Source organism: Drechmeria coniospora, chromosome 01, assembly GCF_001625195.1.
Source record: "Drechmeria coniospora strain ARSEF 6962 chromosome 01, whole genome shotgun sequence".
Taxonomy (NCBI): Eukaryota; Fungi; Ascomycota; class Sordariomycetes; order Hypocreales; family Ophiocordycipitaceae; genus Drechmeria; species Drechmeria coniospora.
Window position 1 is genome coordinate 11591535 of NC_054389.1, and position 14510 is coordinate 11606044.

At 49.7% G+C, this 14510-nt stretch overlaps 3 protein-coding genes across 3 annotated transcripts; all 3 read right to left on the minus strand.

Annotated features, from left to right (window-relative positions):
- Window positions 1–685: 685 nt before the first annotated feature.
- On the minus strand, window positions 686–1795 carry DCS_03080 (uncharacterized protein; the record flags this gene model as incomplete). Its single annotated transcript, XM_040800404.1, has 1 exon — window positions 686–1795. One exon carries the CDS (start codon window positions 1793–1795, stop codon window positions 686–688), a length of 1110 nt encoding a protein of 369 aa, XP_040661287.1.
- An 8037-nt stretch (window positions 1796–9832) lies between these two features.
- DCS_03081 (uncharacterized protein) lies at window positions 9833–11374 on the minus strand (the record flags this gene model as incomplete). The annotated part of the gene is made up of 1 exon (XM_040800405.1): window positions 9833–11374. The coding sequence occupies one exon, from the start codon at window positions 11372–11374 to the stop codon at window positions 9833–9835; it is 1542 nt and encodes a 513-aa protein (XP_040661288.1).
- Window positions 11375–12636: 1262 nt separating this feature from the next.
- On the minus strand, window positions 12637–14450 carry DCS_03082 (uncharacterized protein; the record flags this gene model as incomplete). The annotated part of the gene is made up of 3 exons (XM_040800406.1): window positions 12637–13374; window positions 13453–13839; window positions 13926–14450. 3 exons carry the CDS (start codon window positions 14448–14450, stop codon window positions 12637–12639), a joined length of 1650 nt encoding a protein of 549 aa, XP_040661289.1.
- Between the last annotated feature and the right edge of the window lie 60 nt (window positions 14451–14510).

Genomic DNA, 14510 nt, shown 5'->3' on the forward strand with positions numbered 1-14510 from the left:
CTTACGCTGTTGGCGCGGCATGATGAGGTGATCAGAGAGATGAGTTGGAGAATTGATTTAAAAAAGCAGTTGGTATGTCTCCCAACAAATGTTTCCCGCCATCACAAGGGAAATGAAGCGGTATATAGGAGGTTGATTGTCCCTCAGAGGCTCGATAAAAACGCCAAATAGGAGCCGTATGGGTAAATAATTGTGGCCGACGTGCGAATCGTCTTTCCGCACAAGAGGTCAGGGGCATAAATATGGTTGAGGCTGTCTGACTAGTCCGTTTTTATTGCCGCTTCTTTTTATTTCGACATTTTCTATATGCAATAATGCCCTGGCTTTGGATTAGGGAGTGTGTGCTAAGGTCGACGTATGGTCGCCACCCACCCACGTGGCAGAGTAATGCGTCTTGGTTGCTTGCCGAGTCGATTTGGCTGTCTCAATAACCAGATCCTATAACGTGATGCTGCCATCGAGCTGTCAAACTGCCATGTGAACACTATACCACTCTCATCATCCGACCATTATTCTTCTATCTATGCCGGAAAGCCAACCATTACAGAACAGATTTAAGTCGGACCCCCCCAAGATGGGCACCCCCCAAGATGGGCACCCCTCACGACGACAAGGCGGCAGACTTTAAAGCCGAAAAAAGCAGCATTTTCAGTACTGCAATATTAAAATAAAATATCTAGAGTATCTATTCAAGCTGCCATTCAAAGCAAAGGCTCTCAAATTCGTAACTAGACGTTAAGGCGGCTATTGGGGCCGGATCTAGCACCCGTTGTAGTCTTGCTCGAGTCTTAACGATCTGTTCAATCTGTGCGAAGCGCTCGTTGGGATCTTGGGCTACTTTTTGCTTCTTTAGAGGCTTAAGTCGATAGATTTGATATTCCAATTGAGCGATTTTAGCCTGGGCCTCTGCAAGGGTGGTGTTTTGGGCATCAAGGCCCCGGCCAATCTTCCAAAACAGCCGCCTAGCAGCCCGATCAACTTGGCCGGGCGCGTATACCTTTGCAATAAGGACTTTAACGTCGTACGATCTGTAGGGTGTTCGGAATGGATCGGATTCCTCCTCAAGCTGCCTTTTTAGGGCCTCGGCTTCTGGAACGGCTGGGGGGTCGGTCTGTAATAGAAGGCGGCTCATTAGAGGCTTTGCTATATTAACGGGCCACAACCCAGATCCCTTCCAGCCTCCCTTAATATTCCGTTCCGTAAGACCTTCCGTACGGGCCTTGTAATAGCATTGCAAAAAGGTAGCCTTGCCGATTGGCGTTGTATCGTTACTACCAGCTAAAAATGCAATAGCTTCAATAGCCCGGCGGTAGGCAGCCTTAATGGGTGAAAAACACGATACGTCGAGAGGCTGGAGGACGTGTAAGGCGTGTGCCGGTAGGAATAGTAGGAAGATACCATTATCGAAGCATTCGTACATAAAATCATCTGTCGTATGGCTTCCGTGCCCATCAACAATAAGTAGCTGTTTATTCGTTTTCGATGCCTTCGTCCCGGGGATAAAGACCTCTTTTAGCCACTTTAACGCAATTGCATCGCTAGTCCAGCCCTTATCGGTTGCTGCAAAGCGCCATTGATCCAAATAGGCCAATTTCTCCGGAAACCATTGGTGTTGAAGGTCTTTACCCTTAAAAAGGACCAGCGGCATTAGGGCCTGGCCCGTTGCAGAGACGCACTCTACAATTGTAGTCCAACAACGCGATCCAAGCCGTTTTTTCAGCTGTATCTTCTTCTCTGAGCTCCCTAGTACAAGACCGTTGCTGCCGAGGCCTTCTAGGATCCCTGTTTCGTCCATATTCCATCGGTGTTGGGGTAAGATAGCCTGCAGTGCCGGCAGCCTTAGTAAATTGAACCAGGACTGGATCCGAGGGATAGTAGCGCCATTTAAACGGGCGCATTCGATAGACTTGCCTCGTACGGTACTAACTTCTGGGTTACGACGCAAAAAGCCGGCAATCCAGTTCTTACCGAGAGGTTCAAGGTCTCCTCCAGCAATAAGGATCCGGGCGGCAAAGACCTTTAGTTGATGATGTAACGGCGGCAGCCCCAACGCGCCTTGGGCAAGGACCCAATCGCGTAGGTGCTTTTCTTAATCATTTAAGAGCCTCTGCAATATCTCTTTTGCATCTTTTATTGGAAGGCGACCGCGTAATCGATGTTAGAGCGTAGCGCGCGGAATTCCATACTGTCGGGCAGCCTGGATTTGCAATAGCCCGTTTCGAATAGCGTAGAGAGCTAACTGGACCGTTTCTTCGGAATAGGTAGGTAGCCTAGCCATTAAGAAAGCCGTATATAGCTTTTTTAATTAATTGTAGTTAAAATGCACGAGAAAACGCGGTTGTAATATCGTAGGTTGATATGGATGAAGGTGCTAAATGGGGTGCCCATCTTGGGGGGTGCCCATCTTGGGGGGGTCCGACTTACATACAACACACAGCGAGCGAACCAGGATGCCGGATGCTGGGCCGGTGACCACGGATTCTTTTCGCTCGACGTCTTCATGGGCGAAAATGGCACCTATAGTGTTTACAATGGGCCCTTTGTCGTGTGCCCCTAGAAAAATTCTTGCTGATAACAAGCAGCACCAAGAGCTAGACAGGAACGATAATGAGGTTTGCGTCAACAAGCGGATAGAACGCCTCCATTAAGGACCAATTGTAGACGACAATGAAGATCCGATAAAACGGTTGTTCTGACTGGTACATAGTGTGTCCGGCGACGGGAGATGCGGAACGACGTATTGACAGCGTTGCACCTGGTCGAACGACTTCTTGGGAGACGCGGTGTCAGCGTTGCCTAAGTACCACTTCCGGTCCAAAACCGCTTGAGTGGATCAAAAGTTGACGAATTACGGGCAGAAGTTTGAATTTAAAACGGAATCAGTAGGATAGTAGAGCTGAATGTCCTTTTCCTCGCTAGAAGAGGCTTCGGATTGGCCTGTCCCAGAAAGGAAATGTTAAAATCTGTCTTTATGGAACTGAACTCTATGGTTGAGCCTAACGCGCTATTTGCTATTCCCTCAATTCAAGTTGTAGTCAACGCAGCCCACCGTCCAGTTGCCACCTACGCCCAGCTCCCTATAGCCAGGGCTGCCTTTGTAGAGACACTCTGACCAGATTCTCAAGAAGAAATAACGACATTGATTTGCAAACATTTACCGCATGTTTTCATCTCCTGGATATCCATAAGCCCCTGGTATGGCCGGGACGGTGAGTAACGTAGTGTTATTGCAAAGTAGAGGAGTTATAATTTCTCGTGATAGAGAACGAATATGTAGCGTCTGACTGCTGAAGGGATCTGAGGGGTACTTGATCTCACCACGTTTCTGCGCCCATCTCACGCTTCTGCGCCCATCTCCCGCGTCGTGCCCATCATCTTACGCTCCGTGCGTTGATGCACTATCACCATCGAATATATCTTCGCCACGATTCTACTCATAGCTGTCATGATGGATTTGGCTGCCTGCCCTTGTGGTAACAGCTACAACCGAATAACTACCGGAAGCACCGACAGCTGCGTTACTTTCCTTGTTGCGGAACGTCCTCTTCGATTGTACGATCGATTCCGAAGCCTGATGCGCGACGCTATGAACCTGGGCCGTTATCATGTATAAGATGATGTACGATAGCTAACCAGTCGAAATTGACAATTTCTGCTTTGAAAGACCGACGCAACGGCCAAGATCAATACCTATAATCTCGGCACCGGGATATAGGTCTGCAATGTCAATGGACCTCAATGTCCTGCCAGGAGCTTCAATGCCCTTCGAGATCACGGCTCTTCATTCAAGAATGATTCATAGGCACAATGCAATAAACAATACACGGAGTGCTAAAATACTTACAAAATGGGAGCTGGAAGCAAGGGCCTTGTTCGAATACGCCTCAAATTACTAAAGCAATCTGTATAATACTGGCTCTGTCCGCGTTGTTATTGCAGTAGCGATGTCTAACTTACCCGTTGCTGTAGCCGCCGTAGTTGATCCACTGCCGAAGGAGGAGCGGACACTGCTGTGGTAGTGTGCGCTTTCTGTGGCCGGAAACCTCGAAACTCATAAATAATACAATCTTTCTCTGTGCTTCCTCCAGTGCCGCCGTTATTGCCTTGTTGTAATGGTTAGTTTGCACGTCGATATAAGCAGTATTTACTCACAGTTGCGGAAATTTTGTTTCATTATTTCCATGCAGAGTGTCCTATCAATTTTCCCTTCTGCAGGGCAGTTTTGGTTCCAACCAGTCCAATGCAAAGAGTATAAGTAAAAGCTGCCGTCTGCTTCGTACTGCGCAAGATATTCGGGGTTATTCGAGTTAAAGGGATCCCTCTGCTCCTGGCAGAAAATCCCGGCCAAGTAGTTCTGTTCACCTGGGTCGATGACGGCGTGGTTATGTACAGCTTTGTCTGCAATGCAAAAATTGTCTGGGCTCGAGACTGACAACGGTGTAGATGTTATTGAGGGCGACGTCGAAATGTGATCCGCACACGTGCAGGTCGAGGACGCCTGTCCAGCATAGTTGGTTGCTGACGTAGCTGAACCAGCTCTCGGAGTAGTACCCGAGGAGATTGATTCAACAGGACTCGAAGAGTGTCTCTCAACAGCCGTCGAAATGGGGCTAGCTTGAGTTCTTGGTACTGTAGACGTCGTCTTCGTCGTCGTTTCCTCCGGCGAAGAGGTCACCAATAAAGGGCTTATATTATGCTCATATAACGAGGATGGACCCCCAGATGACGCTGTGGTTTCGATTCGTGTTGTCAGTGTTGTGGATGGACTCATTTCAAGATGCGCCTTGCACCAGGTTTCGGAGCCCGTTGTTGCTGTTTTGATGTTCCACATTGCCGGCGGTATTAGCGAGGGAACATATGGAACTGTAATTGTCTGGCCGGGAAAGATCCAATTAAGGAACGCCGAGGTACTGTGCTGCGTCGATCGCATACTGATCTTTTTGAACAATCCACAGGCCTTCGTATTGAGGTGCATATGCGCTTGCTACAGCTGTACAACCCAAAAGTATAATCAAGATAATATTAACTCGAGGATAAGCCAAGAAGGGGAGGATTGGAGCTCATTATCGTGATCTTATAGAGTCTTAGCGTGAACACGAAAGGCCTATATCTGGACACGATGCCGAAGCTGTTTTTGGAGCCTTTTCTACCGAGGCGGGTACTTTCTCGTCTAATCCCTATACCGTCGCCTCTAGCAAAATCTACTTGTCTATTATCTAGAAATATGTTACATCTAGCTCGCGGCACACGTAGAAGTGGGACAGAACATGCGTCTGAGAGTTCTGGTCATTCAACCACTGCCGCTCAGCCATTACACGCAAGCCCACTCAACCGCGATGATTATGGCCTTCGATTTCGGGGCTTACTCTCGTTAGCCGGGTTGCGTCATGTCTCAGCAGCGGCCATAGATGGCCATTAAGCCCAATACTGTCAGTTTTAAAAAGACTGTTGTATGTGATATGCAAGCGGCAACTGTAACGCTACATCCACATCGGCCTCAAGTACTATATATGGCCAGATGGAGTCACCCACCAGACAGCCTAAATACTACTCCCCTGTATGTACTGTACGAGCCTTTCTCAGCTCTGCCGTATTTTGGACTTGGGCTTTAGAGAATGTAGACCCGAGAGGCAGTGAGTCGACGGCGGTCCTAAGAGTGCCAATATTTGACAAAGAGACATTGAAGGTCATCACGGCAGTCAGGAATCATCAGAAGGACATCTCCTCTGTGGGTAAACGACAGCATCGACTCCTCAAGAAAGGAATGGCCACGAAGCACTGTACTGTACAGTACAGTACTTTAACAAAAGGCACAATCTAAATTCCATCTTTAACCGCCTCGTATGCAGGAGACACTTCTTGCGCTCTCTCTGGTTGTCCGTCTTAGGTCTCGCGCGTCTTGATGTGGGTAGTTCATGCATAGTACAAGGAAAGGCCAATTGTCGCATTGCGGCTCCTGTGGCGAAGAGCTTGTTCGGCCCTTTCCAAGGGCTAGACTCTAATAGCAATGAAACGCTGCAACAAACCAGGCGACCGCAATAATAACCGACAACTAGAGGCACCATATCTGTATTAGTACATGACATTGTCTTTTCCATCTCTAAAAGTACTCATCCTGTCGATAGCTTCCGCAGCAAACCTATAAGCCAACACCTTACCCCTATACCTCCTTCCGCCTTCTCGTAAATGTGGCATGCAAAAACACCACAATTTACACCCCCTATTCCTAACATGAAACAATACGAGGGCTCTGTATCGAGTTTGGACTGGGGCGATAGTGATGAAGAGTGCAATACTGTGGCTGATAGCCGCAAAGGGTAAAGGCAAGATGAGCCGTGGTGTAGGACAAAAGTCCTTGCAAGGTAAGCAACGTGCAATCTAAAGCAACAGATGGGTTTTCTTCGGCGAACCTTTGAGAATGGCGCGCTTGGCAGTAGGTCCTCACTGATGACAGCGCTAGCCCAAGCATCAGCTCAGACCGCAAGTCCGTCTCACGAGACTCAGAACACCATCGCCGCCCGCGCCCGAAAAATACCGAGGCATCAAGGAACTACAACTAAAAGCTTTCAGTATTACTATCGGCTTGAAATATGGGTTAGGTCCCACGCTGACTTGGAACCGTGAGAGACAAGGTTGGCAAGGACGAAACACCGACGAAGTGTGGCCGGCAGAGTGTCTTTTAGCTTGCCATGATGATCTCTTGATTGAAGTGTCGAATAATGCTGGAAACTTCTCGATACTACTAAACGGAGTAGGTGGTTTCTTGGGAGAACGCGACGGCGTCATTGTCAACAAGGTTCAGCCGAATCGATACCAGGTTGCGCAATTAATTATTACCGCAGAGGCAACATGCTCTGTGACCCGTATGGAGTCCTGAGCACAGAATCAAATAAAGAGCGAACCCGATAAATAGAGGTTATAGAAGTGATGAGAGATCGACCTCCGTCAGTGTAGTAAATAACATAAACAATACGTATATTGGCAATATGGAACCCTCACAATATTGCCAATATACGTATTGTTTATATTATTTACTACACTGGATCTTCCAGTTGCCAATAGTCCAGGACAGCCTCCAGAGATCCAGATGACAGCGTATGATAAGCTAGCGCAATTGCTTGATGTGACGGAGGTGTGTGACGATGAGGATGAGCTAGAGAAGTTTATCAACGGCTCTCCTTGCAAGATCGCAGTTAGCCCCCTTGAATGGTGGACCAGGGAGGAGCAAAGATGGAATACCCGCGGCTACATTATATGGCTATTAACGCACTTTCGATTGCGCCTATGTCGGACAAGGCCGAACGCGTCTTCTCAGGTGCTTGGCGTACTGTTTCGTATGACCGTGCACGCCTCGTGGCAGAGACTATTGAGATGACGGAGTGTCTTGGAGGCTGGAACAAGAACGACCTTATTCGGAAGGGTGAATGTAGTGCGAGACGATGACAATTAGACTGAGAATACTAGAAGCGACGACAACACTCGCGCTGCTAGCACAACTATGTCATGACTTTGTACTTACTGATAAGCTAAGCAATAAGTATCAGTAATATAATAATCAATCAATCAGTATTAGTATAGGCCTTATCAATCAGTACTGCTTGTTGAGAAGTCTGCGGGCCCGCAACTTCCGAGCTGCGAGCATCCTACTTTGTATTCTTTCCTCAACCGGGTTCCTTTAACAAAGAATAACTACTCCAGAGCTGGGTTGGACGAGACTGAACATTATCTAACTGACTTGTCGGTCCCAAGCCAAATCAGTACTGCTGATTAACCCCGGCAAATCAGTTATCGCTTGCTGCGGTCGGCACTACCTCTCTCAAGTTGACTAAAGTAGAAATTGAGCTGATGTTAATGACGGTTATCGCGAACCCTGGACCTCCGACTTGCTATCCCGCTCTCTCGCAATCCTATTGCGACGGCCCATATTCTTTTACATGGTATTTTATAGGCGATTGTCTAAATAGCATCTCTTTTCTTGCCCCCTTCGTTATTAAATCGAAATAGCTATCTATTAGGAGTTCTATACAGCCATGCAGAACGCTGTAACGATGTATCGAATTGGGAGGGGTGCCAATCAGAGCAATAGACGGTTATGCCAAATTGACAAAAGATCCCAAGTAAATTAAGCAGTGCTGAAGAAGATGATGACTATTTGACCTATGGACCCCAAACACCTCTCTATGTGTCGTAGCAACTATGTGAGTCCTTCGGGAACACCTCCGTCTTCGGTAGTGTCACTTTCTCCTCAACTTCAGGACAAGTACTCTTACATGAAGTAAAGTAGAAACTTATTTCCTCCGTGGAACAAAAACATTAATACTAAGAAAACAACCATTGAAATTATTATTAAGATTTTCACGGGCTTGCCAACAGCGTAAAACAGATGCTAAAGAAGAAGAGAGTGACACAAAGCAGAGCTCAAGACGATAGCTAAGTGGCTTGACGATAGGATCAAAGAGCTAAAAACAGCGTGGCGGACCGACAAGGTGAATGACGTTACTGACGGTACAGGCGAGAAGTTCCATCGTTTTCAACACTGGCTTGCCTACACCGAACGAGACCGGGAATTCATTGGCCTTGAGACCCAAAAGGAGGAATACAGGGAGCTAAATAACGTACCAGCTTCTCCTACCTTCTATATCGATACCCGGCCATCGCGTGAGGAAGCCGTTCGTAACGCGTAACGTCTACCTAAGCCGCTCGAGCAAATAGAGTGGCCGCCAAGCGAGTACTACAGCGAGATGACAATTCGATCGATCGAGGTTACAACGCGTAGGGACTGGCACGCCTGATTACGAAAAGGATGAATTCGACTACTCGACTGAGGGGCCAGTTGACGCCGTCGAGTCGTCGTTTGAAGAGGTCATTTACAGGCTCTCACGCAATTTGCGTGCTAACTATTAGAGGGGGACCCGAAAGTTGGCTTCCCCTCGAAGTAGGTCAAGCCAACGAGTAGCAAAAGAGTCAACCCGTTGCTACGTAATATCAAAACGATAGATTATTATAACCGACGCTATACCTTCGGCTGCGGATTTTCTTTAGTCGTTTGCGTCCGAGCCGTATTGCGTTCGTACTCTAAAGAACTAAGTTTAATATACTAGCACTCTAGAGCACGCGGATCGGAGAGAGTAAGTCGGAGGCTACTGCTTGACCATGTTCGGCGCTAGTTAGGAGTCCCTAGTTTTCCCTGGGCTTATAGTTATCTATCGCTACGACTACGTCGAGCTTATACACTTATAGCGAGTACCTATAGGAGAATAGAATTTATTCCTGCCTTGTTATCTTACTAGCCGGCTATATTATTGGCGACTATACAACGGTCGAGGACATATTAGAGGCAATGTGAGATGCGATTAAGTATACTAGTCTATAAGACTAGTAAAAATCTTACTAGGATATTTCTTGACGTAATATTATTATTACTGAGCCTACCAAGTAAGGCGGAGTATAGTTTTCAGGGATATTTTTAACCCATGTTAGCTTGCATGGCCTTCACAGAGGTAACACAAACCATCAGAAACGCCAGTTCCACTCGTCAAGTTCTCACACGGCAATACATTAGTCTCTGGACATCATTCTAAGGAAATTTGTGGAACAGATCGCTCAGCTTGTCCAGAGGCGAAGTCATCAGGCAAACGACCGTCTCAAACGGAGGCTTGTCAGGCGCATTCGGGTGACTCCGCGTGGGCACAAATAGTTTCGTCCTCTCAAAACTCCTCGCTAGTCTTTCCGAGTGTGTGTCCTCAATAATGGCGGCCTCTAGAGCCACGAGACGAAGAGAGACGGAAGCAACGATGAATGGGATGCGCATTGGGCCAGAATCGCTACGGAGCTACGATGCTTCGCTTTCATACCCCGACTCCTCCGAGTCCTCTTCCGAATCCGAGTCCGACGTGGAGTCCTGGTGCGAACCCGAGTCCAGCTGCGATGAAACACCCGGCCTCGTTCTCCATTCGGGCGGCGTAAATCTCTGCCGCCGGAAAGTCTGCACCACCCGGTTCAAATCTCGACGATTCCACACCGAAACGCGAGACTCGGCCGCCTCTTCCGCATCCCGGTCCACCAGCACCACCAAACCGCTGTCTTGCTGTCCCCATGGAACGATGGCATTGGCATCGGATAGAATCCAACCGGCCTGCAGATGTCTCCATCGGCCCAGCTGCACCATGGCCTCGACCCGGCTTCGATCCCACAGCGCAAAGCCAGACTCCCTCCACAGGACCAAATTCGACTTCACCTCCTCCAGCCCGTTGCCCTCCGTCACGCCGGCACCGGCTACGCACTGAAGCCCTTCACCAAACCAGCTCACGTACCGGCCATTGAGCAAGTGCACCCAGCCAAACGGGGGCAAGTCGACGTCGTCGCCGGTAAACTCAATCCTCTCTTCCGCCTCGCGCCAATCTCTTACCGGGTCTGGTAATCTCTCTCGCAAGTAGAACTGCCACCCGAGTCCGAGGCAACATAGGCCATCTCGATACTGCATGGCCACACTCTCGACATCTCCACCTCCTCCTCGACCCGGAGGTTGCCAAGACCAAGGCAGGTCGGCCATCGCCGCCTCCTGCACGGTCGGATGCGTCCACATGTAGAGTGCCAGCTGCATCGGACACACGAACAAGGCCCCAAACACTTCCCCGTCATGCCGCTCGCTGGCGAGCACGAGGGCGGTGCACAGATGGATGACGAATACGTGGACGTGCTCGATCTGCTGCAGCTCCCATGGTTCAAAGGCGGCGAAGAGGCCTAGCCGAACCCCATTGTCACCATTCGTGTTGCTGATGGCAACCGAGTCCTGGTGGGTCCAGATGCTGTCGCCCATCTTTGGCGCCCATGCATTGCAAACGATCTGACGCCGGTAGAATGCCCGAAGCACTCGCAAGCGTTCCGTACGAGAAGGAGGTGCAGCAGCAGCCACGGCCCCTCCAAAACAACGTCGCTGCGCCGCAAAGTATACGTCGGAGAGAAAGTTCATGGCGGACAGCGTGAAGCAGAGGGCATCCAACTCATCCGCCGTCGGCAACGTGTGAGCATCCTCTCTCCTCGGGTCGTCGGCCCCTCGTGACAGCATGCCCATATATCGAGCGGTCATATCGTGGATCCAGTCACGATGCTCCGACGGTTGATATGCCTGCTCGGGGCCCTTGTAAGGAAAACGCTCGAGAAAGCGGGCATCGGTCAGGACAGGTCCGAGTTCGTTCTGCAAGACGGCGAAGATGATTTGTCTTTTTCGACTAAGAAAGCATCGATAAAGGAAGCGAGATGCCGTGAATAGATGTCCGAGATCGCGTATCGATGTGATGTTGAGGAAAATTTCAATAACGAGCTCAACCGAAAGGGTGCCTCCCAGCACGTTGGAAGCCGTCTGGATATTCATGGCTAGCTCTATGCTGCGGGCTGGTGTGCGCGTGCACGAGAGAAATTTGTCTGGTGAGTAAAGGTACGTTGAATAGGAGAGCCTGTCTTGTCCGAGTCAACAAGCTCAGATGGTCGTGAAGACGAAGTCTACGACAAGCCAGCCATTTCACCTACGACAAACATACCCATATATATATACATGTATGTATGTATGTGAATATGTGTATGTGTTTCTGAGTACTTTGGGAACAAACCAACTCTGGACTTGTTCGTCATCAGCAGCCTTCGAACACAGCAATGATAAGGAAACTTTCACACTTGTTCTCAAACCGAGTAGCCTTTTCAGGCGCACATTTGGAAATCAAGGCTTCTTTCACTGCATCTGATCCTGCGTTTCACGAGCTGTTCGGCACAAGCCATGTTCGTGAATCGGGTTTTACATTGCTGTCAGTTGTCATCGGCCGCTTGAATTATCGACCATGTTCGCTCCTGTCTGGTCTTGTGCAGTCTCTTTTCTCAAACTTTGAGCCTCCGGTTGAAGCTACTTCCGCTCATCGCCGCACACAAATCAGCTCAAAGCTCGATTGAGACTTTCCCTAGTCGTCGTGATGCCACCTTCGTTGTCGACAGGGCAATCAACCGCTGTTTTTGCGCCTATGCATGCTCGAAGCACGTGCGGATTTAATGTACATCATCAAATCCCTGCTTGAAGGACCGCGCTGTTGGAATTGATCCAGGAATGTCATGACAATCTGCCGAGAGAAGAGTATCATACGGATGTTTCATTGTCGAGATACCATGCCCCCGCCCCAGATGTCCATACAGCAAGTTTCTATTCTATGGACAGTAGCAAATGTGACAAAATAAGCCCACTGTCTTGAAGAATTGTGCCAGAGAGAATGTGGCATGTCTATTTTGCCATTCTAATTCTTCAAGAGTATCAAGTGCCAGGCCATACAGTGAAACCCAGGGGCTATGTATGGAGAGCGTCATGCATGGCTACGACATGAAGCATTGTTCAGACTAAGACTACATACAGTCCAAACCCCCAGATCCAGGTCTAGTCATGATTAGCCCATCCCAATCATGTCCCTGTGCCATTATTCCACAGCATATGCAGCCTGGGCCGTGAGCCTCCGTCCATTGCTACCTTGTCCGTCCAATATCCATCGTGCAGGCGTGAATGCCATCACCATTCACTCACCCTAGTTTCGCAGCACGATCTTCATCCATGCGGAGGTTTCCAAGCAAACTATCAAGATCTTGGAAATGGACGTGCAATCAACCTGCCATGATGCTTTGGCCGCCATCCTCGGTGATTCGCTGCCTCACGCGAAGCCTCAACACGCCCTGCTCGAGCCGGACAATGCGAGGCCGTTGAGACGGCTTGGGGGTGTCTGAAGCAATAGTATCAAACTCATGGTCGATATTCTTCTTGACATCAGCAACCCCAGAGTTTCGTAGACTTGGGTCGGAATCACACGGCTTCAGTTCGTTGGCGCCACCATTGACGGGTTCCGAGACGGCAAGAATGGCGCTCGAGGCAAACAGCAGCGCCTCGCCAGTCCGCAGTGCCACAATCTGTGAGAATAACTCGGAAGTTGCGTCGTGGTAGATGGTGCGAGTTTGTTCGCCATCACCAGTCGAGCCAGGGCCGATGGCCGAGGCGCCGGCCAGATGGCCTTTGAGGCTACGCAGCCAATCCGGAGAGGAAAACCTGTGAACGATGGTGATGGAGCACAGGTCTAGAAGCTTCGGGGAAATGGTAGGTTCCTGTGTCGAGATGATGACTCGAGCGGCCAAGTGTCTTTGAAGCCGGATTGTTGCCAGGAGCGTCTCCGTCAAGGTCGCACACTCGGCAGAGTCGGTCATGTACTTGTGGGCTTCATCAAGGGCCACGACGCGGCCAATATCCGCTTTCTGCTCCAGAAACAAGGAAAGGCAGATGTTGAAGAGTGCGCATGCTGTCTCTGCCGTGACGCAGGGGCATGAAAGGTCGATGATTGTCAACTGCCCGGCCTATGACGAACGTTACTAATCAGAAGGGTACATGCTGTAGCCGATTTTACCAGACACGGCGAACAAAAGACAGCATACCATGGGCGTCCAGTCATTGCCTCTGCTCGCAAAGAGAGATGCGTGATTCTTTTTCTTGGTGGCGAAGAATGACCTAGACACTTGCTCCTCCACCATAAAACTCTCAAGAGTCTCAAGCCGCTGTTGGAGAGGGCCCTTTTGGCCGGGCGTCAGTTCCTCCCCGTCAATGGCTCTCTTGAAAGCCGCATACTCGAAGGCTCCTCTTTTTTTCTGCTGGATGATCCGCAGCTCGCGGAGGATTCTGGTGATGACATGGAGGTACAAGGGCATCCCTCCCTGGACGGAGCTGACGGCCATGAGATCGAGCATCCGCTTCGTGTTCAGGTCGGCCTGGTCAAATCGGAGTTCTTCCACCTTGACGTTGGGCAGTCGGCTGTATACTCTCTGCTTACAACTCTTCAGTTAGGCTCGCGGACCTGGCATGGCGTGGACGGGCAGTGGGGAGAGGGTGAGAGGGCAATCCTTTGGCTGACCTTGATTTGGTCGATGTTCGTTGGAGGGCAGAGAACTTTGACGTTGATGTCAGGGTTGGAAGACAAGTACGCCGCCTCGCTGGGGGATCCGCCATTGTCGGAGCAGAAGGTGTCGTAATGAAATACGATGCCGGTCAGCGGTCGCGGCAGCTGGTTCGCCTTTGTCGGAATGAGACAGTTCTCCAGCAAGCAGCTGAGAGTATGGCTCTTCCCAGAGCCCTGGCTGCCGCAGATGAAAACGCTCGACGGCGCGGTGACGTTGTAGTACAGGCGGGGATCATTATCAGTCGACACCATGCTAGCCGTATACACGTTTGACATCATTCTGTTGGTATCGCCACCGAGGAGACCGTACTGCACAAACGGGTTTTTGGCCAAGGACAGGCCAAACTTTCGGACCGACTCTGTGAAAATCGGCGTGCTCTGGATCTCGCTTGGGCCTGTCATCTGGTCATTTTCCTCGAGCAATTCCAGATGAGACATCAGTTGGGGCAGGTTGGCGTCAGGTTCAACAGTGAAGGCCATTGTTTCGGCGGAACGATGTCAACTTTCCTTCTGGGATCGATTCAACGCTGGCAACGGACG